Below are 27,734 nucleotides of genomic sequence, written 5' to 3'. Positions count from 1 at the left end.
GTACGACCTGGAAGCACGCTGCGTGCTGGCATCTTGGCTCCAGCACGCTGGACTTGCGCAGACCACAGCCAGCTGCTGTTCCTTGTCGCTAAACTGAGGGAACCGTGCTCTGCCAGGTGCAGCAATGCAGAGGGTTACATGCAACTCTTCTCCTTCCTCCCCCCTCCTCCTCTCGCTGCCTCTCCCTGAGGGACCCAAAGGAAACAAAGCTTTAAAGTCAATCCATAAGAATGTGTTTAATTGCCACTGAATTCCCTGTGGTTCACCTTGAATGGACAAGGATTGGGGAGGCAAGGGGGGAAGGGAGGAAAAGCAGCACAAGAAAGAAGCTGAACACTGCTCAGAGAATGCTGAACAGATCAATAGGCTCAGCACAACGCAGGTTGAGCATGCAGGGCAGACGACCCACAGCTCCCAGACAAACCTGTGCTCACCACCTTCTTCAGAAAGTCTCTTGAGTGGGAATACAGGCAGACCTTTGCAGCACACTGTGCCATAGCTCTGCATTAACTCCATCCTTCCCTTCCAAAACCCAGCCAACTCATGATCAAGCAAGAACCTCTGTTTCCCAACACTGCAAAATGACCTGGAGGGCAAGGAGAGCAACACCCTCCAGCATGGGGTTGCTTCAGGAAATGAAATAAGTCTGGCACAGCCAATATCTAGTTATCTGTCAAATTTGCTCTGATGCTGGAAGTAATATCCTAGCACAAGGGTGCTGACTAGAACCACTCTCCTCTCTGGACTGCCCTCTTGGTCACTGCTGATCCTGACTCTTTTAAAAGTCAGGTAAAGAGACACCCTAGAAAAGTCAGAAAGTGCAAGTGTGTAGTTATTCTACGAGATCCTGCAAGGCCTGGATTCACTTGCTGCCAGGACAGACAGCGATTCTGAATCTGACTCTGTCTTACCTTCTTTCAGCATCCCCACTTTGAGGCATTTCATGAAGCGACAGGCCTGACAGGACTTGCGCCTCCGTTTCGTGATCTCACATTCATTGGTGGCCGGGCAGCTGTATTCAATATTCCCTGCAATCAAACACAGAGATGGTCACCCATGTTCTCCTCACTGATCCAGGGACAGGCCGCAGTGCCAAATATTCCCAACACCATCGGTCTGTAAGTTTGCTCACTCATTTGTACACGCACACACACACACACACACACACTGAGACCACAGCTGGCTTGTGATGGCTCTTTGAGAGCCCAGCACTACTTGTCAAAACACATTTCAGAAAACAAAACAAAACAAAACAATATTGCTGTAAGTATTGGGAGAAACGCTGTCCATCCAAGGGGCTGACTCAGTGCTGGGCTTTCAGGCACACTGTGTCCTCCCAGCACATCATCACTCTTTGTGCTGCGTTAGTTATAACGTGCCTTATTCCCTGGAGCCCAGGGCTGGGAGGGGGAGCAATCCAGACACTAGCAACATTCCCCTTGCTGCCCGTCTTGTTCAACATCTGTGGGATGGATGTAATCTGTTTTCTTGCCTTGCTCGGGGGACCAGGGAGCTCAGAGGCAGCATTTCCTCCTTTGCTTCCTCCTGCCAGATGACACCCTACAGGTAGCAGGGAAGCAATGATTGCGAAAGATAGATAAGATGTCTTGTAAAATGAGTGCGAGCTATCTATGCACATCTTTTCGGTTTTACTTTATGAATCCTTGTGCACCTGGCCTCTTATCCCTTTGCAGAGAAAAATCAGCATTTCTTTCCTCATTCCCTTTCATTTACGATCACTTCACGACACTGCCTCCAAGACAAAACAGGAAAAGAAGCATCCAGAAGGTATTTTTGGTCACATCATATTTTATCATAAACCAAGTATATAACCAAAACATGGATGCAGGGGTCTGATCTGAGGACGTAATTGGAAGTACACCGAATCACATGTAGTCCAATGATTATTTAGTCCTAGAAGACAACAAACTGAAACAGCTGTCCCTATCCTCCATTCACTTTGAAGATGATGTTTCCAAAGATGGTTATTCAGTGTTTGCTGTGGAGCAGGATTGGAAACTTAAGCTTGTCAATGATGCATTGACTACGACAATGTATTTAAGGCAGTCTGGCTGCTAGGTAAAACAAGCAGCTCCGAAAAGGCTTTCTAAACTCTACAATCAGTTCGGCAGAATGGTTGTTTTGGTAGTTCAGATACAGGAAATTGAGATTCAAGAGTTCAGTCAAAGCTGTAGGAGGGAACACAGGTAAGAGCAGAGCGAACACAGTCTGGACTTCGTATACCATCAGATTAGAAGGGAAGCTCAGAGTTTAGCACCAGGATAGGATACTTGATTTTTGTTCCTACTTCAGCAGTGGATTTCTATGCTCTTGTGCAAGACTCTCCCTTCCCCTGCATAAAGACCAATGTGTAATACGTACTACTCTGGGGGTGGTGATTAGACTCTGGGGCTAACTAGTTAGAAAGCCCACTGAGCATCTGAATTAAAAGGGCACGGATTCAAAAGTAAGAAAGCACCATTTGATTTATCTCACTATGCTCGACCCCCTCCTGGGTGAAACCGCAGGAGAACGCAACTCCTAAAGCATAAACGTGGTCTGCCTGGTAGTTACAAACCTTGTACCCCCTTTTTTCTCCCGCCTTGTCAAAAGACCTGCAACTTGACCCTCAGCTCCAGACCAGCCATCCCATTTCTCACCATTGCTCCTCTGCACCCAAAACACAGCTTGTCTGCAGGAACAGGGAATGCTGCACAAGTTGCTTCCATTCAGACTAAATTTTGTCATTGTGCAGCACTTGAATTTCAATAGCCAGCAACGTATCAAGGTTCTCAGCTGGAAATTGAGATTCAGGCCTGATCTCAAGGCAATAAACAAATTCCTGCTCTAGACACAGAGCTCCAGCACCTTACAGACTCATGAGTACACAGGCACTGACCTCATGATCTGATAATTGCTGTGCCCCACACAGGAAAGAAGAGAGCAGGAACAAACCTGGGATAAAACTTGATCACAGACTCACTTTGGAAGGTCTTTCCTAAGTTTCAGTGCCCACTTTGTGCACCAAAGTCAGGACCAGAGTTCTGGAGAGCTATAAGATTTCATGTTTGGTGGTCCCAAGGTAAAAAATTTGCCCCCTAACACAGACACTGCACCCTCACAGCATCCGGAGGCAATGACAGCCCTCTCCAGCAGTTCAAGGTCACTCTACTGAGTTAGCAGATCCTCCAACATCCTCATGCCTCTCCTTGACAAAGCACTGGGAATGGTCTACGAAGCCTACATCACAACTAAACTCTGATGGTGTCAGAGTAGTTACGGGGTACCATACGCACACTTGAGTATGCTGCTCACAAAGGCACTTCTGTGCTGGGATCACACCTGTGAAAGCAGCAGAGCCAAATGATGGTGGGCACTGGGCAGGCTCCCATTCCCAGACGGCAATGCAGTGGCCACCGCGTAGCACAACATCCATGGGGACTGCTGGTACACAAAGGTGAAAAAACAGACCTCACACTGGTGTGATATCCCTTTGGGCACATCATACTGCCTTTGCATCCAACACAGGCCTGTGTACCCCTTCCACACACACTGTGCCCAGCAACTCTGTCTTACAGCCCTCTTTACAAGGGTACATACTAGAGGCCCCAGTGTGCCTCTTCACACAAGACAAAGCTGCCAAAGCAAACGGACTTTATACCAGCCCCCAAGCGTGCCTTGCACTGCATGGATGGAAAGCTACAGCTGGGGGCAATACCTGCCATTTCTGCAGGAAGCAGGGACATCACCAGGGAAGGCACAATCAGCATTACCCAAGCAGAGCTCATCCAAGCAAACTATTGTCTCCAAAACTTTAACAAAGTTCTCTTTTTTCCTTTTTTTTTTTTTTTTTCTGGTCTCTCAATTTCTTTTATGGTTCCTGGGGCCGGCTGCCAGCACAGCGAGCTGCTCACAGCTCCCTGTAATTTCTATAAGTGCCCTGTGATAAAGTGATGAGATTAACTCATCGAAATTCCAGCAGCCTCCCAGCGGCTTGCGGTCACACCGCCTGCCGGCACTGGGGGCTCGGAGAGAGCTCCCCCTTTGCTGCAGCAGCTCAGGGTGCTGCCAGGCCCTGCGGAAGGGTCTCCACGCACAAGGGCTCATGCAGACAAGTCTTTACACAAGTATAAATGTGGGGCAAGCCTGCGTGTTGGAGTCGTAGATTATGTGACCCAGAAGGAAAGGGCAGAAAATGGGATAATCTAGTAGACATGGCCTTGCTTTGAACTGTCATTTATTAGAAGAGTGTTCCTTGATTTAGGCAATATTTACATTTGGTCTGAAAAACCTGCCAGGACCTCCCTGATGCCACTGCACAAGATTTACCTAAAAAATGGCTTCAGAAAAAAACCACAAGTGGCTGGTGACAAGATCAGAGTCTGGAGTTGTTCTAGCCTTCCTATGTAGCCTTGGAGGGCAAATCACTTGCTCTTTGTGTCTCAGGCTTCCCATCTGCAAAATGAAATGAGCACCAAACCTACCTTCTGGGGGGATCGTGAGTCTTGATTCATTAAGGTCTAACTGCACTTTAAAGCCTTCAGATGAGAGATGCTAAGGAACAGCCAAGGACTATTAAAGTGATAGATCATGTTTTTTATGCTGGAGAACTGCAAAATTACCCTATTTTCTGTAAAATGGGGACCTTTGACTGTTAAACACTTTGGAACATAATTTCCAGTGTACAGATAATAGGAGCACCTGAAAACTGCACTCCAGAGCTTGGTTATCCAAGAGACCCCGTGGTCACCGTAGCTCTCCGGAAGGGGCAGGTCTGGAGGAGGAGAACTGGGGAATGTGGTAACATCCCCCACAGCTCCTGCTTAGGTTATGGACAGGGCTCCTCAGGGGAGATGAGCTCAAAATTAGTATAGCACTGAAAGCACAAGCTGCTCCCCAATTACTCGCTGATCCTGCCTTTCTATAAAGCCTTCTCCATCTTATACAAGGGAACTCAGGAGAGATCAAACAGAAGTAACCATGAAAGTCTTTAGAGTTAAAACCTTTTCAACCTCTGCCTTCTGAAACAAACAAACAAGCAACCAACCACTTCTTCCATCCGGTTCTTCTCTTTCTGGTTCATTCCCTTTCACCATTCTTTCCCTCTCCTCTCTCTTCCTTGCATCCTCCGTCCTGCTCTGAAATGCTGCACATGGACCGCTCCCTCCCTCTGTTTTGCTGGGCCACATCACTGCAGCTTTTCTTGAATTTCAGGGAAAAGACCAAATTTGGAGATAACTGCTGCCAAGTGCCAAGTTCTATTCACTCAAGACAAAAAGTCACACTTTTTCACCCCAGTGACTTGATGCAGCACACTGCAGTTGTGACCAGCAGCGTGGTGCCACTCTCCTTTGGCACCCTAGGGCCAGAGGGTTGAGAGCTGGAATTCCCACGGAAATCCATCTCATAGCCTTCTCAGCTCATGCACTTCTTTCCTTTTATCCTTTTTTTTTTTCTTCCCCCAACAACTGCTTGCAAAATACCATAGGTTTAGGGAAGTCCCATCAAGCAGTCAGTATAGTGCCTCCATGTCAGAGTTACACATGACAGTCTGCAGGATAAAGTATGGGACCTTTCAACAAGCCATTATCTCCTTTTATTTCAGTACCCACAAACTTTTCAAACTTTTGTCCGAATCCTTTTTATTTCCACTTCCAAAGGCAAGTTTGTCGCTTAGGTGTCCCAGTGAAAAGGAACCTGAAAACTGTAAAATGGCCCACGGCAAGTGCAGAGCCAGCCCAGCAGTGCCTTGGCACCCAGCAGGCACCAGTCCAATCTCCTCTGCACTGGGACAGGGGAACACTGATAATATGCATGCAGTGGATTCTCTATTACCTTCTGCTTAAATTAGCTGAGACGTCATAGTCTGAGTCCTGATGTTAGGACAGGTGTGTTGTGAAAATCAGAGGAAAATCTCTCCGATGATCTGAGTGAGGTGAGAGGGGTTCTTTTTTAGGCCACAGTTTTCAAGGAAAGAGATTCTAATATTGGACCTGTAAGTCTCTATTTAGGCACCTGGACAATAGGCTTGATTTTCAGCAGGTATATCCTGTGCTTCCAGGAACATGCTCCTGACCCAGGTGCCTGAGTATATGCACGCAGCAGTGGATGCTCCCATTTTTGAGGGGAAAAAAAAAAAAAGCCTATTATCTGTGTATATCACTTATAGAAAAAATGGGACTTTGGAAAAGCAGGTGAGATAAGCCTGGGCTGGTGCTTGGATTAACCAAAATTTTACTTCATATAATTAAAACTGAAATAAGAGGGCCAAGGCTCTTGACACTGTGAGAACAAATGGGGCTAGCTACAGGTCTAACACCAGCACTGTTTGCCTTCTCAGGGTGGCACACCTGGCTTCTGCTCTGTGTGAAAGGACTTGGACATTTTGCACAGGCTGACTCAAGTCATCCCTCCTGTCTGCAAGTGGGTGCAGGAGATGTGACCCAGGGCTCTCTGCTGACACCACACATCTTTCTCTAAGCCTGATGTGCTTTTGCACAGACACTGGGGTTTCTGACACAGAAATCCTTACTTACTGAAGGTTCAGAGAACAGATCCTTCTGCACAGAGCAATCTCTGCAGATGCACTGAGGCTAAGATTAAACAAAACTAACAGAGCTGAGTTGGACTGGAGATAGTTTTCTGACTCCAAGTGCTAGGGCTGTGATAATAAACAGCACTCAGGTACCAGATCCTAGATATACCATGATTCTTCTGGTTATGCTGCAAAAGTTTTTGGAAAGGTTAGAACACCTCCTGTGTTTTGACTGTGAACTCCCATCTGAGAAGCAGCAGGCACATTTCTGAGAAGGACAGAGGGGCAGGACAGGGCCTGACTGCCATGACCTCTACTGCAGGGATGCAAACCTCCCTCCTGCATCTCACAGGCCCTTTTCTGCTCCTGTGGACAGGAGCACACTTCCACTCAGGAAGATGTGCAAACTCTCTCAGCTGCTCCTACCTTCCCAGCATCCATGCTGACCACTATACCGACAACCAGGAGGCCCTAGAAGACTATGGATTTTGTTACAAATCCCCGCAAATCTTCTGAGCTGCATTATCCACATTTTAAGCCCCTTATTGGTGTAAGGGCATCTCAGCACAGCAGCTATGGAGCTACGCTGCAAGAAGCTTGCAAGACTCAAGCAGGGAATCCACAGATGCAGACACTTTACCTGATACACAACCTGCCCGCTCAGAAAATGATGGTACATGTCTCTTCTCTCTGACTCTCCAAAAACCAGTTCTCCCCAGTATAAATGCTTGCAAGTTCTGTTGTATCACCGTATGGGTACGAGTTCCAAGCACACAATGAACTGATTCACAAAGGTCAGAGAGGGAAATCTCAATTCAGATTTATTTTGCTGAATTTTAAGATTTTATTTTATATTAATGGGTCATTTTAGAAAAAGCCTTAATTTTTTGCTATTTAAAAATGAAAAATAGATGAAGGGTAGTCATGAATATGTTGAATAATAAAGGGCTCATATGGTTACATAGCACTGCTATTAGTTTAATATTCAGAAAAGGCAACCACTCACCAGTTATAACGACTGATGAACAAAAGATAATGACAATATATTTGATTTATATATTATGTTCTATCTACTGAACAAACTACTTCAAGGATGAATATACTTAGATTAAAAATATGTATCCTGTAAGAAATTCAGCATTTGCACTTGTCCTGAATTTGGATGAAAGGATTAGTTAGGATTTCCATGGAATAGAAATTTAACAAGTTTTAATTGAGAAACATCCAAAACACATTATCTTTCCTGTAACAGACCTTTTCCATTTCATTAGTCTAGTATGAAATTCTTGGTTTCAAATCAGACCTACCTTAAGCACCACGAGCAGCACACTTCAAGGTGCCTGAAACTCAGGTTCTCTCCTATCTTGGCTGGACTGCACCATCCACAATGCTCACAGTGGCCACAGTGTTTACAAAGGATACCTGCATCAAGGAGGTAAATGCAGACTGCCCCTAGAATCTAATGGGGACCCAAAGCACAGCTCCCACAAAACAATACACTGACAGAGAAATAGGTGTAAAATTTTGTTGGACAGCCTAGTTGACCGAAAATGCTTCAAGTCAATTTAAAATTTCTGACTCTTCCCCAAAGCACAGTAAGTCCACCCTGGGGACAAACTGACAATTTCAGAGAGAGAGGCCTGCAGCCCAGTGCTGTGTGCTATCATCTGGTCTCAGGTTTTTGCCTTTTTATCTCAAGCACTGCCAGTGCTGCAAATTGGAGATGACACAGGTTTCCAGGCCTTGATCCTTGCCTTGGGTCACGTCACACAACAGGAGAGATGTCACAGGCGTGACCCCTCTTAACCTGTGGGGCAGATTAGGATGTGGTGTGCGATCCTGGCTTAGTTTGGCAAAACCACTGTTCCAGTTCAGCTTGGAGTGAATCAATGGTTTAGATGTTCCCGACTTCTTTTTTTCCTCCTATCATCAACATTTTCCTGCGAGAATTCTGTCTTGGTAAAAATTCCGCTATTTGGAGGAATCTTACTTATGGAAAACTCTAACATAGCTGTAGTACTGACCTCAGAGATAACCAGCCACGTACCTGCTGGCTTTCAGCCTATCTCCTTCCCATCACTTGATAAGCACTGGATCTCACTGTGTCCAGGACAGCCTGGCCTCACCTGGCTAAGGGAAAGTGAGTGACAGAGCTGCCAGGCTCTGCCATACTTTAACTCAAAAGAGGTCTGCAGCTTGGGTGTCTGTTCTTCTCACTGCTGTGGCAGAGAGACTGCTGCAAGATCCTCCTGTCTCAGGACATGTAGGTTTTACACGTGTTAATGCAGCTAAAAAAAAACAATACATACCATGTCATTTGAAAGGGGGTGAGGGAGAACAGAGCTGTTGTTTAGAGGGGAACTTAACCTGAAATTCTGCCTCACAATCAGGGATATCTAAGATAAGGCTGTGATAGTCTAATCATCCAGGAACGATTTTATAGCAGCTATTGCTAAATAAAGGTACCAAACATAGAGCCAACAGATTAAGTACTCATGTAATAGTAATTGGTTTTCCAGATCTCAATACCCAAGCACAGGGAAGTGGAGTGGCTGGTCCAAGATCACAAGAACTGGATGACAAATTTAGCTACTACATCCCCAAAGCACCTGGAGCTCCCTCCCTGTGCTCAAATCTTTCAGTCGATACCATTCCCAAATACTAGAACCACAAGAAGACATGAAGATATGATCAGGGAATGCAGCTGTATAACATGCACATCGTCAAGCACCACATAGACATTGGGCAGCCTGGATGAAGATTTTCCCATTTCTTCAGCTAGACAGTTAACACATCTACTGAATGTAATACAGTTGACAAATGAATACATTTTGGAAATGCTTTTGCCTCAATGTCTCTTGTACGTGATGCTTAACCCTTTTGCCTGCATGCCCAGGGCTGTGCTTGGATACATCACGCACTGCAGCACTGCCCTGGGAACATTTTCTTGGCTCAGCCAAACTGTGCAGCTCTATTTCCTACCCAATTTCCTCCCTACTTTTGTCCTACGCTACTTCCTCCCAGGCTCAGCCTTCAGCTCCATAACTAGAATTGCTCCTCCTCAGCACAGCACCCCCGGCTCTCCCACTCCTGGGAACTGAAGCATTTTGGTGTCTCTGTTGCTAGCCCAAGCTGATGACAGGGTGAGAGAACTCTCCACTCGCTCCTTCCCCTGTCTGTTACACGTTAACAGACAATCAATTAGAGAACCACAGGGAGAATAGGGCTGTGCTGGGACGAGGGGGTTGGAGGGGAGCAGCCTCCCTTCCTAGGATGAAGTCAGCTGACATATTACCAAGGCTGATACAGGCTCTAGTTACTGTTGCTCTGCATCATTTTCATTTGAATTCTTCTGAGAACTCTTCAAAACTTCCTAGTGTTCCCCCCCCCCCCCTTTTTTTTTATTCTCCTCTCTCTCCAGGTTAAGCCTATCTTCTGCTCTGCCACAGAGATGCTCCTGTATCACTCCTATGAGGGGTTAGTTTTTTGGTATTTTCCTGTATAATAAGTCCCTAGAGCTTTGCTTTCAGAGTACTACCCTGTCCCTCCTTTAGTACCCGAACATGCCAAAGAGAAACACTGAAAGTGGTTTCAAGTGCTGGAGGAGGGACAGAGTCTGTGATAACAGCCAGAAGTACAAGTAAAAGTTCAATCACAGGAGATTCAACAATGAGAAATCACAGAAACTCTGCGAGAGTAGATGCCAATGCCCTAGGGATGAACATGCCTTCCACTTGGCATAATGAAAGAGGAAAACCCAGTGGAGCACTACAGAGTGATTATTTCCACAGCTGGATAGCGGTAAAGAAACATCTGGAACCTAAGAAATTAAGCTAGAAATAGTTGATTCTGTAGAGATCTGGGCTGAACTGCACCCTGTATTGCTCTGTCCACTCCAGAGCTGAACACCCCCAGTGACGGAATGTAGTCAGGCGTGACTGGCCCAGTCAATGAACAAAACTAAATTGAATGCTCCCCCCCACACATGTATTTCTTTCATTTTGCAGGAGTCAAGGGAGTGCTGGTGTGGTGGGTTGAACCCGGCCAAGTACTCACACAGCTGCTCATCCACTGGATGCCTGTCTCTGGTCAACCCACCACAGCTGGGTAAACCCAATACACTTTCGTGAATTATTCTGTCCTTACTTTTTTTTTTTTTTCTTTTCCCCCCAGTTAGAGAGCATAGGAAACATAGGGAGTATTTGTGTGTTTAGGCACATATGCTCCCACACAGCCTGCTTGTGTAAGTACACCCAAGCATCCCTGGATATTGGAGCTTGCCTGGATGCACTCCTACTTTTGGCTACACTGTTGTACCTGTACACATCTTCAGCAAGCCTTTAGCAGTCAGGACACAGACATACACCTCATACGTGAATTGTACAAGGAGGTCAATGCACTGCAATTTGTCTACACACACATGCACTGAGGTTTTCAAAGTCACCTAAGGAATTTCTGATCCTTGGTAAGACTAACAAAAATTGGTACACTGTACCTTGAATAGTCCTCTTGAAGAAGGCTTTGCACGCCTCACAGGAAGCCACGCCGTAGTGGTACCCCGAAGCAATGTCCCCGCACACCAGGCACAGCCGCTTGGGGATCGCATTAAGCATGTACTCGCACTTGGTGGGCGAATCCTCCATGATGGCACTGGCGCAGTCATCGTAACGCTTACGGCAGGACCCACCGCCAATCCCCGTGCCATTGAACATGGGCGGCGAGTCCAGGCCATTGGGGTGGCCACCCATCGCAATGCCGTAGCCACCGCTAGCATCAGAGGAGCCGCTCGGGCTGTGGTGGCTGATGGCGTCGATGCCAGAGGATGGGCTGGAGGGCTCGGTCTTGATGAAGGACCCGCAGCTGGAGGAGAGGTGCCGCTCCTCCGTGGCCATTCTGCCGAGCAGCCTGCAGAGAGAGAGCAAAGGCACTCAGTGGCCTCCTGGCTAAACGCAGCTCCTGGGTGGTCAAAAGAGAGCCCTCCCTTTCCCACCTCAGTCCAACTCCAGTTGGCTCAGGCAGTTCAGCCCCACACAGGTGCTTCTCCTCAGGGATATGATCACAACTCACTGTGAAACACCTGCTTGCTTCCCACCAACTCACACCAGGAGAAAGTCAAGGCTATTCACATAGATCACAACTTCAGGCTCTCCAGTTTACACTGCTGGGAAGGGGTATCAGTGCTGATGAGGCGCAATCCACCCACTCCAGGTATCCCCACAACAACAGAAAGAAATGAGCCTCTCTGTAGCAGGCCAAGTGAAAAAGATGCTTGGTTAGTTCAGGATGCCCCACCCTGGCTCCAAGCAAAGAGTTCACGAGCACGCCCTGCAAGAAGGATGTGCTCAGCTTGGCTTTTTATTTGTAATACAGAAGACTTTGGGTTATTTTCATGTTGGATTCATTCCTTCCCTTCATTAACATCACTAAAAGGGGGGGGATCAGAAACAGAAGGAAAATCATCTGATCAAAAGCTTCCTCCAGCTTAATCTTAATCTTTCTTCTATCTACTAGTAGAAGTCTTTTACACGGAGAAGCTTCTCTTAAACTTTCACTTCTTAGAGTATTATGCTCCAAAGTGAATGGAAGAACAGCATCTTTACCAAATTTGCAAGCTCTTCTTCTTATTTACTGTAGTCATAGATAATCTTATTGCTCATACAAACATTCAGTCTTTTTTTAGAACTCTGCTAATTTTGATGGTATCTTACGGCAATGAGTTCCAGGGATTACTTGTGCAGTCTATGAACAAAGGAAAAAACCCAATTCTATTGTGCATGCTGTATTTGCAGCCTTTCAGGTTCCCTTAACACCTCCTGATTCTCCTTCTCAGGAAATGTACTTTTGCTATGCTCTCCTCATTCAGCTCTTCATTATCTATATATCTGTTCGTCACGCAGAAGTTTTTGCAGACCTCTTATCTGCTTCATCATCCATCTCTGAACTTCCTCTAGTCTGGCTATTTCTGTTTGGTCCCGAAGAGTTCAATGAGGCAACTCTTCAGCAGCATGAAACTGGCACCACTCCATCACTCCTCCAGCTGAAGGTCTGGACAGTAGTCAAGACAAAGGCACGCCATCAATTACCTAGTGACGCTACCATATTTTCAACGTTATTTTCAGCCCATCTCTTATATAACTCCTTATATTGTTTGCTTTTTTTTCCTCTTCAAATTAAAATCTAAATTGTTGCCATCTCTTCCACAGACTATATCAGCACGTTACTTACTAAGGTCCTCAGATCTTTTCCTGAGTTGCTACAGTTAATTTAAAATCCATTAAGATCTATGAAAAATCAAATTAATGCCTTCTGAAATGCAACCCTCTGCAGTGGTCGACAATGCACTTCATCTACCACTGTGCTGTCCATGTACCCAGCTTTATTACAATCCTCTGGAGTTCTTGAAGTCTTTCTTGAAAATTTAATGTCGTCTGCAGAGTCTCATTGTTCGCCCACTTCCAAGTGGAAGTGCATCATTAATGCATGGATCAAACACCACAACACAGATCTTTGTGGGTCATTCATGTTAACCTTTATCATGCTGAAAATTGACTTCCCTTTCTTTTCTGGGTAGGGCATGCCTACTCTTCTGTCTCAGATGCTTATAAATAGATAATAGTATTAACCTGAGAGGTTAAATTTTCCCTCCAGCAAGACAATTTGTCAACAGCTTTTAAGAAAACTTAAATACGTGCAAGCAAGTGATTTTCCTGATGACATGTCCAAAGAATTCTGACTGGCTGGGGATGCTTGACTTTTCTTCTTGGAAGCTCTGCTAGTTTAAAGTTACCATACCATGGTCATGTGGGTAATTTCTATTTCTATTTCAGTTTCAGCCTATTTACCTGGTACTTGTGGCAACTCCTCCTGCCAAGAGGTCAGACCCATCAGGGGATAGGACAAAGCATTCAGTGATACAGCAAGGCTGGGGTGCACATGTTATACACGTCATTTCTGTGTGTCTGTGGATACGAATGTACATGCTTGATATGCAGCAGCTTCACAGTCCTGCATCCTTATGATCTCATTTGACCCAAGTATCTCTTAATTTTCCCTTCTCTGTTTCATCCTCAATGTTTGACCTCATCTCCCATCTCTGGGATCGATCAGCCAAGCCTGTTATTTAGCAGGACTGTTGACCTTGAGAGTATGGGCAGGCATCTCACGTTCCCGAGCTGCTTTGCCTGGTGTTACTTGAGAGGAATCCAGAGTTTGGTCCCACTCAGAGACGGTGTGATGAGTTGATGAATGCCCATGCCTTGCCCAGAGGGTCACGCTGGACTAGAGGCCATGGAGCAGTTACAGGAATAATTACTGCAGGTGCATTCATCTTCAGTCCTGCAGAGCAGCTAGACAGAGTGCAGATCTGCTGGTGTAGCACCAGCTGACCGTGTGAAGGAAGATGAAACTTTGCTGGACGAGACCAGTTCTTAGTATCTCATAGCAAAGCTGAAAGCTGCTGTGCTGACCAAATTCTGGAACCTTTCCCTACCTGAGGGGTGCATACGTAGTAAAAACCTGAAGATCACCGGGCACAGAAACCTGAGGTTAGGGTTAAAGCAGAAGGCGAAACCACCATAAAACACCCTTCTGCACTGAGGAACTCCACGGTAAAAGAAGTTGAAGTTGCAATGATAAGGACAGAGAGAGGACAACACTGTGAAAAAGGCATTACAAGGAAGTGAATTACACTGTCAGACTCGGTCAGGGAAGTTCACATCCCAGCTTCTGTCTCTTAAAATGCCCAGAATTCACTGACTGGGAAGAAATGAAGAGGCTACAAACAAAGTTCTGAGCTATATTACAAAAGATACTGAAAACTGGGAGCAGAAGGACTTCAGAGAATTAAGGTTAAGCAGAGGTGACAGAAGTCCTCTGTGCCCATGCTTTTATCTACTCCAACTAGGGAATAACATTTCGTGTTCCTCATGTTAGTCATAAATGAACCACCCTCACCCTGGTACGCTCCCTAGTCCTAGTGGTACCCTTTACAAGTACAAAGTCAAACCTGTTTAAGGAAAACAAAGCTACTACTGACATGTCTGGTTATGGGAGCATGAGGCAGGGTGAATTCTCCCATTGTTGTACGGTACAATATATCCAGTCAACTACTCACTGTCTGAGATTCACAAGTATTTTTGGAAGTCCTGCCTACCATACTCCTAAGTGTAATCACCATTTGTAAGACAAGATCCCACCGCAGAGTTTACCTAGGAGCACTGTTCCCTCAGCCCATCATAAACCAGGGAACTATTAGGAAGTTGTTTGCAACCAGTTCCCACTACCATTGTCATAGGTCCAGGCCTCAACGTTTAAAAATAAATAAATAAAAAACCTTGGTTCTGGACTGACAGACCTGAAGACAAGCACTGTTTTGTCACCAGCAAGTTATGGGAGGCTGGGATTGCCTCAGACAGACTCAGTGGGGTGTCTCCCTCCACTGGAGAAAACAAACAAACAAACAAACAAACGAACAGGACTAGTCTCCTAGGACCATTTCACTCCTCAACTCACAACCTCAGTTATGGAGGCTGGTGGTTACAGCAACTGTCTGGTGGTCAGACAAGGAGAGCAACATCCCCTGCATCCTTACAGCTGAGGACACCCCTGTTTCTTTCCAGGAGACAGTAATATATAGCAAGTTCTGGATAGGTTTGAACAAATGCTTTAGAGACAAAAGCCCTTAGCACTAAGACAGATGAAAGACCATAGCTAAGGTGTCTCCACCACTCTAGAGGTTGTTTTTCTTTTCTGGCCTCTGGTACAGCTTGCGTAGTTGGCTACGGCTGGGCAGCACACACCAAGTCAAACCTCACCAGCTCTGACTTTTCTACAAGTCTCATGGAGATCCTGTGGTGATTTTTAAACAGACTCAGCGTGTACCCTGGCAAGGAAATAAGACATCTTGAACTTCAAGAGCAGCTAAACGTTTTTTGCAGAGTTCAAAGTGATGAACAGCCATTTTGCTCAGCTCTAGTTACCTTAATAGGAATGTAAAAGGAGAGAGACTTGATCCAACTCTCCTCCGTGCTGGCACAGGAAACTCCGTTACTATTTCTGTGCCCATGTAACAGGCTTAGAGGTTCTAAATGTTTCGTTCTTTTCACCTTTCCTCATCATAGGTCATTCCTTCTAATCCCTTTAGCACCTTTGTGGCCCTTCTCTGGCCTTGTTCCAACCAGCCCGGGTCTCTCTTGCAGCAAGGTGCCCTGAATCGCACACTGCAGCAATGCCACAGCGCTACGGGGAGAGACGCTCCGGAAAGCACACAGCCAGGCAGACTTACCGACCAAGCAGCAGCTTTGCCAGCCATCAGGCTCCCCACCAGCTCACATCACCTGATGCCCACTGTCTCACCGGGACCTCTCTGAACATAAGCTACTTTTGCCACCTTGCTCTGCACAAGGTGAAATTTGGATTCTCCTTGTTCCAAAGTAGACCCATACAGTAGTACCACCTTTAAACCACACACTGCTAACTGACACTTGTTTTACTAAGGCCTTTTAATAATACTTGTTTTTTTTCAGCCTAGAACTTTTTTCTACTCCGATTTGTTTCTAATATTTTCAGGTGTGTCAACTGTAAATTCAAGAACCATGTCTTTTACTTTTTCCTCCAGGACACAAATGGCTATTTAAAACTGAAACACTGCCCTTTTGGATACCACCTTTGCAGAAGGATAAAGAATGTCTCTAACCCTTCTGTTTACACTCTGTCAGCTAATCCATGATTCATTTCACAGGATTTGTATCAAAACCAATTTGATCTAATTTCCCTAATAAGATCTTGAACAGCTTTGTGTCAAAAGCCCATGCATGGTCCAGAGGCAGTCTATCCACTGCTTTCATTTTGCCCACTAATTATCTAATTGTATCAAGAAAGGTTATTGTCTGCCCTACTCCTGTTTCATAAACCCACTGCTGTTTATCATTCACAACATTGTTAGCCTTTGTGTGCCTGTAACTGCCCTCAGACAAGCATGCTCTGATCTCTATGATCCTGGATGTAGGTATGCATATTTAGACCAAATCAAGATTGTGCTTTAGGCATTCACAGTGTTTATCCTTCAGCGTTATCTCCTTTGGGCAGTGATGTTGAGTTAACGTTACAAGTTTCTCCAATTCTTCTCTAGTCTTTCACCTTTTGCTACTCCTCTACAGCAGCTGGAGTGCTTTCAAGTTCAATGCTCTCTTGAGAACAATAGCAGCAATGAGAGAGAAAGACTCTAGATGGACAGGACCAGAAAAGGAGAAAGATTAGTGTTATAAATCCAGGGAGTAAATATTACCTCCTCTTTTTTTTCCCTTTTAAACCTGAAGGATTACAAGTTTCAGATCCATGCAGATAAGGCTATTTTATTAACCTCCTTTGAGGTTATTTTTTTCCAGAAATAGTCATTTGTAACTATGTTCACCTCATTACCCCAGTTCTAGATAAGAAAATGACAGGAATTTAGTATTATCTATGTACAAGTCTTCACTCAAGAGAAAAAAAGACACACCTCTCACACCTGCTTAGCAAGACAAATAAAACAATACCCAGCTCTGTAATAGATGGTAACTTTCCCCCACCAAAAGGATTCTCTATCAGCTAAGATATCCAGAATTCAGTAACTTAATTCTATCTCAGGAGCTCTCAGTGCTGACGCAAAACCAAGTATCTGACCCTGCACCTTCTCCAAGCAGCACTCCATATTCTGATCTGGAGCTAGGAAAGTTTAGAGGCATTGCTTCTGATGTTCTCTAACGGTTGATCCTCATTACATGACCTTCAATAAGAAACTCAAGGTTATCTCAGTGCTATGCTCCGGTTACCTGGCAGAAGGTAGGAATGGGCATCAGAAGTTCTGCCATATAGGCCAGTCCCTCCACCAGTATATTCTAAGAAAATCACACACCCACCAACTCAACATGCTGGACATTTCCAACATTAAGACTGAAATTGTCATTAGAATGAATGCTGAAGTATATCTGTAGGACTAGGATGAACTCAGGGAAGGAGTGAGCAAGGGAACACTCTCTCAGACCCTCCTCAGGCAAAACCTTATTTTTTCTGGGTACAAGGAACAATGCAAAAGGTCAGAAATGGTCTTTTTTGGTGGTTCTCACAGCTGGACCTGGATTCCTGACAGAATTAAAATCTCGAACTTTTAAAGTCCTAAGATCTACCATAAAATTGAAAACCCCTGCAGGCAACATGCCTGTACAGGTTGTAACTTCCAGGTGCCCTATGGCTGTGCTTGTGGAACTGTGCTTTAGTCCTGAAGGTCACAACCGGGGAGTCCTCACAGGGGATTCAAGCTTGTCCTCCTTTTTTATTTTTTCAAACTGAGAAGACTGCCAGTATAAATCTTCTTACTTCAGGTCCCAGCTTGTGACAAAACCACACTTTGGACTGCAGACATTTTTAGACCAACCACTAAAGACCAAAGACTCTTTAATCAGCAGAAACACCAATGGTTAAACAGAGATAAAAAAAATACCACCTCTTCTTGGTTACAGGCCTATTTTTACTATCAGTATTTGTTAGCCCAGATGACAAACTTACACTGCATGTGTAAATGAGATGTGCATATCATGCCATGGTGCCATTTGGGCAACACAGACTTTGTGTCCTCTGCAGGCCATATGAGAAAGCTTCGCAGCTCACAGCTGGGTGACAAGCGATAGATCAGCTTCTCAAACACTCGCCGCAGCTCCAGGAACAAGCCAAATTTTGTCAGGTGTTTGTTTTTAGATACAGGAGACAGAAATAAATAACGTTTTTCCAAGTGGCAGGCTAGACATGACAGCTGCAATAACAGCCCGTGTAATTTTGGGTCACGTACGCAAAGAGTTCATGTCACGGAGCCGAGAGGCTCGCACCCACCGGGCCCCCGGCCTGCACCATGGACAGCTCACACGCGGCTCCCTGCTCCTGGACACCCGCCGTGGCGCTGGGGAGGAAAGGCTCAGCACACCCACCCGTTCTGCTCGTCCACTAGATATAGACTTCAAATGAGATACACTTCCTCAACCCTACTGGCAGGTCCTCTCCACACAACAGGCCAAGAATAATGGGATCTGCTGATGTGCCACTTCTGCACTGCGGGTAACTCAGCCGTACCCACCACAGTCCAGGCAGCTGTTTGGGGCATCTGCTATCACACAGGAACATATCCTGTTCCCAGGGCAAACTCCAGTTCTCTCTGGGGCTAGGCAAGAGCTTGGGTACTGCACGGGTGATGGGTTTAGTTAAAGTGTTGGACACCAGATCATAAACATAAATTGCCAAGTTACCAGTGCCTAGGCTTTAGAGGTTTTTATTCAAGTAACAGCATTTTGCTTTGCTGTAAAGGACAAGAAAGTCGGAACCTCAAACCAACCTAAATATTTTTCTCCAGAGTGCAAATATGATTTCTAAGGGGTTTGTCGTGCTTGCTAGCAGCAGCTTCCTTTAGCTTGCATGGGCTACGCTGCTGTTCTGTAGAACATGGCAAGACCCAGACAGACTGTTTGCAAGGCATTTGTCCCTAATATGCCCACACAAATACCACATACTTGTCTTTGGAACAAACACAAACCACAGCTTAGAAAAATGCTGATGAGTTTGCTCTCTAATTCGGGTGGAAAGCACCGTGTGACTTCTACTCCACAGCATGAACACCAGCCTGGACTGTCAGGTTGTATCAAGGTCCAACTGCCAGCCTTTTGTTATATATATGTAACCATCCTGACACCATCCTAATTCCAATTGCAACCTTTTTGTCACATCTGGCTTTGCTGGGCATCTGGATCTGGCTTACTTTGTAAAAACGCATCACACTTGGCCTGCCTTTTACCCCTGCTCTGGAGACAGATACGGATTTTTTTTTTTATTTGCTTTATAATTTTAGGAGGTCAAGAGAAGGACTTTTGAGTCAGGAGGCTGAAGATGCTAAAATGCAAATCGGTAAGGAAACCAACAAGTCCCACAGCTCCCTAGCTGCAAGAGCCTATCTAGAGATCCGTCTCCAGTGCTCAGCCCTGAGAAGTGCATAGTATGAGATCTACCAAAGTGGGTCATGGTATGACACCAGTTCTGCCATATAGACTGGAAGAACAGATTCCTTGCAGAGGAATGGGCAAAGGAGGCCCAAGCTGGTCTCTTCTGCAAGATAAGGAGATGTGGGACAATTGCTCATACTCTGGCTCTTACACAAATAGTATTTGCTTGTCTAATGCCCAGGAGACATTTTATCCCTTTGACCTGTTGCATAACCAGAGCCCAGTTACGTATCGGTAGATCTGCTCTAGCCCAGGTTAGCTCACGCTGATGAAAGCTGCTGCAGCAAACTGTCTGGAGGCTGCTTAATAAATAAAAAGCCTTCTCGTGGGCAGAAGACATTATGGATTTCCTGCTAGCCTTCATCCCTCTCCTCCTTCTTGTAATTTCTCTTCACCCTTAGGACAACACTCTTGTTAGTAAACGACAAGAAGTATTACACAGATGAAGTGACAATTAATCTGGAGGTGTGACATATATTATCAGTTCATTCTCTTATTAACACGTTGCCTTTCGAAAGTACCTTGCCCTCTGGTGTACTAATGGCACTCCCTCCAGAGTGAATTGCTTTAGCACTTGAGCTATTGCTCCTGGCTTATACGTACTGTTGATGCCACAGCAAACCAAGGACCAGGATTCACTTACCATTCACTGTTTATCCAAATACTACCATCACCCTTTTTTCCCCCCATACTGTCATTCTACATTCCGTATTTCCAGGCTGTCTATACTTTCTTCCCCCAATACTTCTGCATTTGGAAGATTGATCACACCAGCTCAAAAATTTTGCTTGCTATGGCAAAGCTGGAACTCAATCCCTGTTGAAATGCTCAGCTAGACCTTCATTTCTTCTTGAATGTCTTTCTTTATACTGCGCCTGTCTAGGGCACTTCTAATCTATATCTCTCTTAGTAGTACCTTCAGTGTCCTTCAGACACTTGTGAATGAGACTCATACAACAACCTATTCAGTAGAGCACACTTCAAACACTTATATGTCAGAATTTTGCTTTCACCTTTTTGGCTGGGCAAGGAAATGAAAACTTCCATCACAGTCATTCATGTCACATTCATTTTTGCATCCCAGCCTGATCCTTCGTCTCATCTCACATAGACCTTTTCTTTCAGTCACTACCCTCCTAGCATTTCTGACAGAAAACTGCCACCAGTGCAAATTCCTCAGCCTGCCCTTCCTTGCATTTCAAGATATCCACTGAAGGCACCCTTCCCTTCAGCCTTACCTACAATTCATGATGAACAATAGCAGAACAAAAAGGAAGGCAAGGAACTATTGCTTAATTATAGTGAGAGAGGGAGAAAGGACCTAGGATCAGAGATACCCACTTATCAAGAACATTATCCTAGAAACAAATGTAAAAAAAGACTAAAGAATCAATATTTCTTCTGAATACTAGTTTACTGAAAGGGTACTGTAAGTTTATTCAGAGAAAATCTGAACTTATGTGTTCTCCAGCCTGGAGGCATTTAGGAATTCTCTGAGTTTGAGCAGTTGTTAATTTTTTTGGAGGGTTTCTATTTCTTACACCTCAGAACTTATAGCTGTGGCAAGATGCTGCCTTTTTCTCCCATCTCTGCTAAGACAATCCAGTCAGGATAGATGAGCTTTACCTAGATTCCACCTGTAGCTCCTGGAGAAATCTATAATTAAGTGGCTCATCATGAGAAACATTACTCAAAACCAGATAGATCCTGAAAAAAAAAAACTGAATGAAATTAATTCCACATAAATTACAGCATGCAAAATAACAATGAGCAATTAGTGCTTTTCAATTGGATTTTTTTTTTTTAAATCCCAAGCTCGCGTGGAACCATTTCCAAGATGCTACAGAAGTAAACCAAGATAACAGTGTGAGAGCAAGCACTGGATCTGGCAGGAAGTTCTCCCAAAACCACTGGAAAATTGTGGAAGTGAGAGTGAGTGGGGTCATGAGTGAGGAGGGAGGCACAAGAGGAGAACTGCATGTGGGTCAAGGACAGACAAGAGGCTCATGCTACAAACTAAGACTAAGGTGCAGTACTTGAACAAGCAAAGAAAGTGAGTACGTGAAAGAACTGTAGCTAACAAACACCACAGGGTTGAGAAGACTAGATGTTGGAAACACCCAGTTTCCTTCTGCACACCTTAGACTACTGTAACAGGATTATCTTTAGCTACCTATTTAAGATATCCCCAAGGTTCAATTTTGCTGAGTCTTTAAAACCCCACCTTTGGTAGGTATTTAGCAGATTTTCTACAACAGACTGTATATACTAAGTAGCCAGTTGTAGCTGACCCAAATTCCAGCCTTGAACCCTAATGACTTGTTCTAAATCCATTTCATTCATCCATCTTCCAGACTGTCCCCATTTACTTTGACTGACAAAGTACCTTCCAGTCCACTTGAGCCCAGCCCTACCTCAGGCTCCATGGTGTCCTGCTTTCTTACTTGCCTGAGCCAAGAGATGAGAAGGAAATTATGGGCAACAAAACACTCTTTAGACAGAAAATTGTGTAACAGAACAAGCACATACTTCATTTTCCCCATCACTCTGGCTTATCTTGCATGTTCTTTTCTCTAGAAACCAACAAGAACTCCCGTCCAAAAGGAATTCTAAAGCCACATGTCCTTAAATTCCTTACACTTTCCTTCCAAATTGACATCATTGAAAATTTAACTGAATGTAGTTTAAAATAAATAAATAAATGCGTTCCTTCCTATCACGATGAATAGATCTTCTCATCCCAGGGAGTTTTCACTTTACCCTGTTACTATTTTCGAACATGAAAGAAAAGAAACCAAGCCTGCATGATCAACCCATTTCACTTCTTTTTCCCTGTATTTAGCATCCCTACTAATGGAAAAACAGAAGCCAAGACAGACACAGCAACACAGACAAGGCAGTCGGGCACCTACAAAGATTTACAGCTCCTTCTACACTTTCACACAGCACCTTTCTGAGCCAGGCTTAAATGCTACATAGGACAAAGGCTACCTTCAGCAGGGTATCTGTGTATACTGGGTATGCATATATATATGCACACAACCCCATTCCTCACCCTCACACATCTCTCATTTCCTCATTATGTCGATGCACCTAAATACCATTCCAGTAGTTCACTACAGAAGCCAAACTATGACTTCATATTTCCAGACCATCACAGGGAGTGCTCAGACCTTTACAGGAAACTTAATGCACTAAAGCAAAAAGATAAAAACAAAACAAAAACATGAAAAGAAACACCCCTTCCACTCCCAAACCAAAACAACAAAAACCCCACTGCTTAACTGGGCTACATCATCTGCAGTCTGCACCCCTATCACAGCCCTGTGTCTACCAGAGCATGAGAGGGAGAAGACTGCACATGATTTTACAGATGTCTGCACTCTGTTATGTTTAGTGTTTAAAAACTCTTTGCTTTCTATCCAGAGAGGGTCTGGAACCCTTTGCAGATGCTACGAGGAGGGGGGCTACCCTTTTCACAGAAGGGACCCAAAAAGAAGCAAGTTTCAGCAACCCCCGGCCCGGAGTGACCCAGCCCACCCTGCCCGCGTGTCCTCCCCACTGTGCTTGTTCCGTTTGCCCTTGGAATGCTATCACTTATTATCACGCTGACTTCTCCAGATGGGGCATTTTGGCTATTGATCTGATAAATAAACAGCCTGCTCGCTCGATCAAAATGTTATTTTGCATTTCAATTACTGTTCACTAATGCAACCTTCATCCCGCCAAGAGCGCTGCTGGCAATGACACTCGACCTGGCACAGGCGTTTGCAAGCAAATTCGGCAGCGCCTGCTCCAAGCACCTAACGGGATTACCAACCTCCATTAGATGCATAGATGGAGAGGGAGATGGACAGACAGGACTGGGCTGAAGGGGAACAGACGTGTGCGGAACAGAAGGTGTGAGCAACCTGGACAAGGGGCGGGGATAGGCAGAAGCACAAATCCATTTACAACACAGCTTTGCCAAATATTTTGACGGTGGGAGGTCTCAGAAGATAAAGACATCCCCTCCAACCCCCTCCCCTGACAGCTCATAGCAGACAGAATGAGCTCACTGTGTGTGAGCCACGCAAGAGTTCAGAGCAATGGGAAATGGAAATCAATGGCTGGTGATGAGCCAGCAGTGAGCACTGCAAACCCATCGGGGCAAACAGGGTCATTCCTAATGCAGATTCTGCAGCCTAGGACTACGGGGGTTCAGTTGGCCCCAGAGCTGGATGTGGGCTGCAGTGTGTAAACCTGCAGGGAGGAAACCCTCTTAGTCCTTGACAGTTCCTCCAGTAGAGAAGGAAATGTGACTGCCTCTGGAGAGCATGGTGGTGAAACAGTGAGAAAGGGTTATCCAGATGTGTTGGTAAGAGTTGGATCTTTGGCAGGTATTGGTCTCTATTGATTCAGCACTCTGTTTACATCAGGGAATACTTTGCCAAATCCCCAAATCAGTTTCACTCAAATCCCACCTACAATGGGAAAGAGCACAAATAGCAAGCCAGTGAGTAGCCACCAGCAGAGTGAGGTCAGGCATGACTGGTTATGAGACAGATTCTAGCCCCAAACTCTTCTGTTCATGTGATGTGCTCCACCAGATAGTCTTGCTTTCTCTGTCTCTGCCCCAGAATCCTCCTGCATGAAGAAGAATGCACCTTGGGCCCCCTTCTTTTTTCCTAACTCAATTTCTAAATCCAACTTTACATGCATCAAAAACTGACTCGGCCATTCAGCAGTGCATGTAAATGCTACTAAGTCCATTCACCACCCCCTGCATAGCATGTCTCTGGGAGGGTGTTGGACTTAGCTCCCAGGTGACAAGGTAATACAAATAATCAAGAAAATACATTTCTCTTAATTTCCACAAATCCTTTGACAAAAATCTCCCACCAGACCTGGACTCTCTTCCATCTCATTACCAGACAGAATCCAGACTGAAACTGCCAGTCATCCATGAGTTAAAAATAAACAAACCCATATAACACCCTGACATTATATAAACAAAATGCTAAGTATAACACAATGAACGAGATCAATGTGATGCATAAAGACAGGATCTATAACTCCACACACACACACTTCATCTGCTTTGTGTGGCCAGCTCCCAGTTCACTCTGCCCTTGGCAAACTGAGCCTGTGATGTCTGTGCTGCAGACCTTGGTCTCCCAGATCGGTCTCTTTTTGCCCATCCTTTCTCAGAGCCCAATCTATTGGAAGCAGAGTCTCTGATACATTCTATACCTAGAACACATCTTTCCCCAGCCACAAACACAGCCCAAGGACCCATATATATGTTATGGCTCCTAGTCACTGGTTTTGTACTTAGGACACAGGGCAGTGAAGTATAATGTAGTAAGCCCTTACGATGCAGCCAGAAAGTCTCATAGTCTAATTCCAACCTTAACACTAATCTTGTAGACTTCAGCAAGTTGCTGCAGCTCTCCAAGACACCGCTTCACCAACTGAAAGGCACAGATATGGTCCTGAATGACCTCTCAGGAGCATTTTGAGGGTTAATCAGCAGCTATGCTTAAAAGAATGGAGTGTGCAGATGGGTGTGCTAACCAGAACGATGGACAGATCACAGTATCACAGTATCACAGATTTCTAGGTTGGAAGAGACCTCAAGATCATCGAGTCCAACCTCCGACCTAACACTAAGTACTCCACTAAACCATATCGCTAAGCTCTACATCTAAACGTCTTTTAAAGACCTCCAGGGATGGTGACTCCACCACCTCCCTGGGCAGCCCGTTCCAATGCTTAATAACCCTTTCGGTAAAGAAGTACTTCCTAACATCCAACCTAAACCTCCCCTGTCGCAACTTTCGCCCATTCCCCCTCGTCCTGTCACCAGGCACGTAGGAGAACAGACCAACCCCCACCTCTTTACAGCCTCCTTTAAGGTAACTGTAGAGAGCAATAAGGTCGCCCCTGAGCCTCCTCTTCTCCAGGCTGAACAAGCCCAGCTCCCTCAGCCGCTCCTCGTAAGACTTGTTCTCCAGACCCCTCACCAGCTTGGTCGCCCTTCTCTGGACTTGCTCGAGCACGTCCATGTCCTTCCTGTAGCGAGGGGCCCAAAACTGAACACAGTACTCGAGGTGCGGCCTCACCAGAGCCAAGTACAGGGGCACAATCACTTCCCTATTCCTGCTGGCCACACTGCTTCTTATACAGGCCAGGATGCCGTTGGCCTTCTTGGCCACCTGGGCACACTGCTGGCTCATATTCAGCCGACTATCAACCAATACTCCCAGGTCCCTCTCGGCCAGGCAGCTTTCCAGCCACTCATCTCCCAGCCTGTAGCTCTGCTTGGGGTTGTTGCGCCCCAGGTGCAGGACCCGGCACTTGGCCTTGTTGAACTTCATACAGTTGACCTCAGCCCATCGCTCCAGCCTATCCAGATCCTCCTGCAGAGCCTTCCTGCCCTCGAGCAGATCGACACACGCACTTAGCTTGGTGTCATCTGCAAACTTACTGAGGGTGCACTGGACGCCCTCATCCAGATCATCGATAAAGATATTAAAGAGGACCGGCCCCAGTACCGAGCCCTGGGGGACACCACTAGTGACCGGCCTCCAACCAGATTTGACTCCATTCACCACAACTCTCTGGGCCCGGCTATCCAGCCAGTTTCTAACCCAGCGAAGCGTACGCCAGTCCAAGCCCCGAGCAGCCAGTTTCTTGAGGAGAATGTTGTGGGGAACTGTGTCAAAAGCCTTACTGAGGTCAAGGTAAACCACATCCACAGCCTTTCCCTCATCCACCAAGCGCGTGGATAAAGCCCCTGTGCCCACATGATGGCTTCCACTCCAGATTATCAGCAGAATTTGAACATCTTTCTTCAGCACTGCAGCCCAGAGTTTAGCCTATGTAAGAAGTGAGAAGTTAGCATTTTCCTGCATGCAAGCTAGCCAGAGAGGAATAAAACACTGGTTTAACAAATGTGTCAGTGACCTCCTCCCAAATCTGGCTTCACTTTAAGCCCAATCCCCTGTGACCCAATCTACACAATAACCTTATCTCTAACACCACCTAATCCTACCTCCAGCTCCCTGGGTGCTGCTTCACACACCAACTGTCTCCTGACCACGCCACCATACAACCCATTTTTCTATTCTGCTTCACAGTTAGACTTCACTAGAAGTTCTTCATCAAGAACTTTTCTTTAAAAATGCTTTTCCATTTCATTACAAAACTAATTCAAATTTGGAAATGTTTTCTACTGTAAGATTGCCGAAACAAGACTAAACAAAACGAGATGTTCAATTTTGCTTTGTTCCTAGTGCTTTGTTTAGCCTGTCATGTGCTGTCTCATGTGTTGTTTGACTGACCAAGTGTGCATTGTTTCAAGAACATAATGAAACAAAATATTGGAAGTTTCCTCAAAACAAACTTTAACAGAATTTCCACTCTGCTTAAAATTTCAGGTTGCAGCCAAATGTGGGATGAAAAAACATTTGCACTCCTTACATCTTCCAGACAGCCCTCTGCTTGCACTTCACTCAGCAGGTCTCTCTTCTCTATTTACATTTACTCAGAAACATGCATGTTCTAATGTATATAGAAATGTTTTGATACATTTGTTACCTTATCCTCTTTAGCCAGGCAGCTTAAGGAGAGAGATCCTGGCAAATAAATTCGATCTAAATCATCTGAAGAGTTGGAACTCTACAGAAAAGTTCTGGAATTCAAGAGTATCATGGAAGCTGTGCCATCAACTCATGTGAAGTGGACATCCTGTATTCATCATCACTTTTGCATAGTAGGGATTAGCCATGCGTCAAGGAGCAGCATGAAGATAAAACTTAACCCCTCTATTTTGAAAACTGTGTGCTGCTGGAGAAATCCAGCTCTGCTTTTCCATCTGCTGTTTAAGCTTTTCCCCTTTCCTTCTGTATCACAATGAAATCACTGCTGGCATGTGATCAGAAGCTCAGAAACCCTGGCTCCCTATCAACTTACAAAAATTGACCTGGACTTTTTATCCACTTTGATGAGAGCTTGAATGAAACTTCTTCCTCATTCACTCATGAGAAGGAGTGCTGCTGAGTGCTTCATTTTACAACGTGCTGAGGAAAATCGTTAGAAATTAGTATAAAAATTCTATCTGCTACCTGAACCCTACCCAGCATTTTGTAGCTACAGTCAAAATAAATCAGAAGTAGTCGGGACAGGATCCTATC

General features: G+C 45.3%; 1 protein-coding gene across 9 annotated transcripts in view; it reads right to left on the bottom strand.

Annotated features, from left to right (window-relative positions):
* Nucleotides 1–27,734, bottom strand: part of ESRRB (estrogen related receptor beta) — a 155,791-nt gene that overhangs the window by 29,822 nt on the left and 98,235 nt on the right. For 7 of the 9 annotated variants that reach the window (XM_083837450.1, XM_083837455.1, XM_083837454.1 and 4 more), the window contains 2 exons: nt 11,031–11,440; nt 912–1,028 (listed from right to left, as the gene is read on the bottom strand). In XM_083837450.1, coding sequence (XP_083693576.1) covers nt 912–1,028; nt 11,031–11,440 — 527 coding nt within the window. Of the gene's footprint in view, nt 1–911; nt 1,029–11,030; nt 11,441–11,525; nt 12,628–27,734 lie in introns of those variants that run through there. The other 2 variants (XM_083837453.1, XM_083837457.1) reach the window with 2 other exon arrangements.

The sequence above is a fragment of the Anser anser genome (genome assembly GCF_964211835.1).
Source record: "Anser anser genome assembly, chromosome: 5".
Lineage (NCBI taxonomy): Eukaryota > Metazoa > Chordata > Aves > Anseriformes > Anatidae > Anser > Anser anser.
This window is presented reverse-complemented; position numbering and strand designations above follow the sequence as displayed.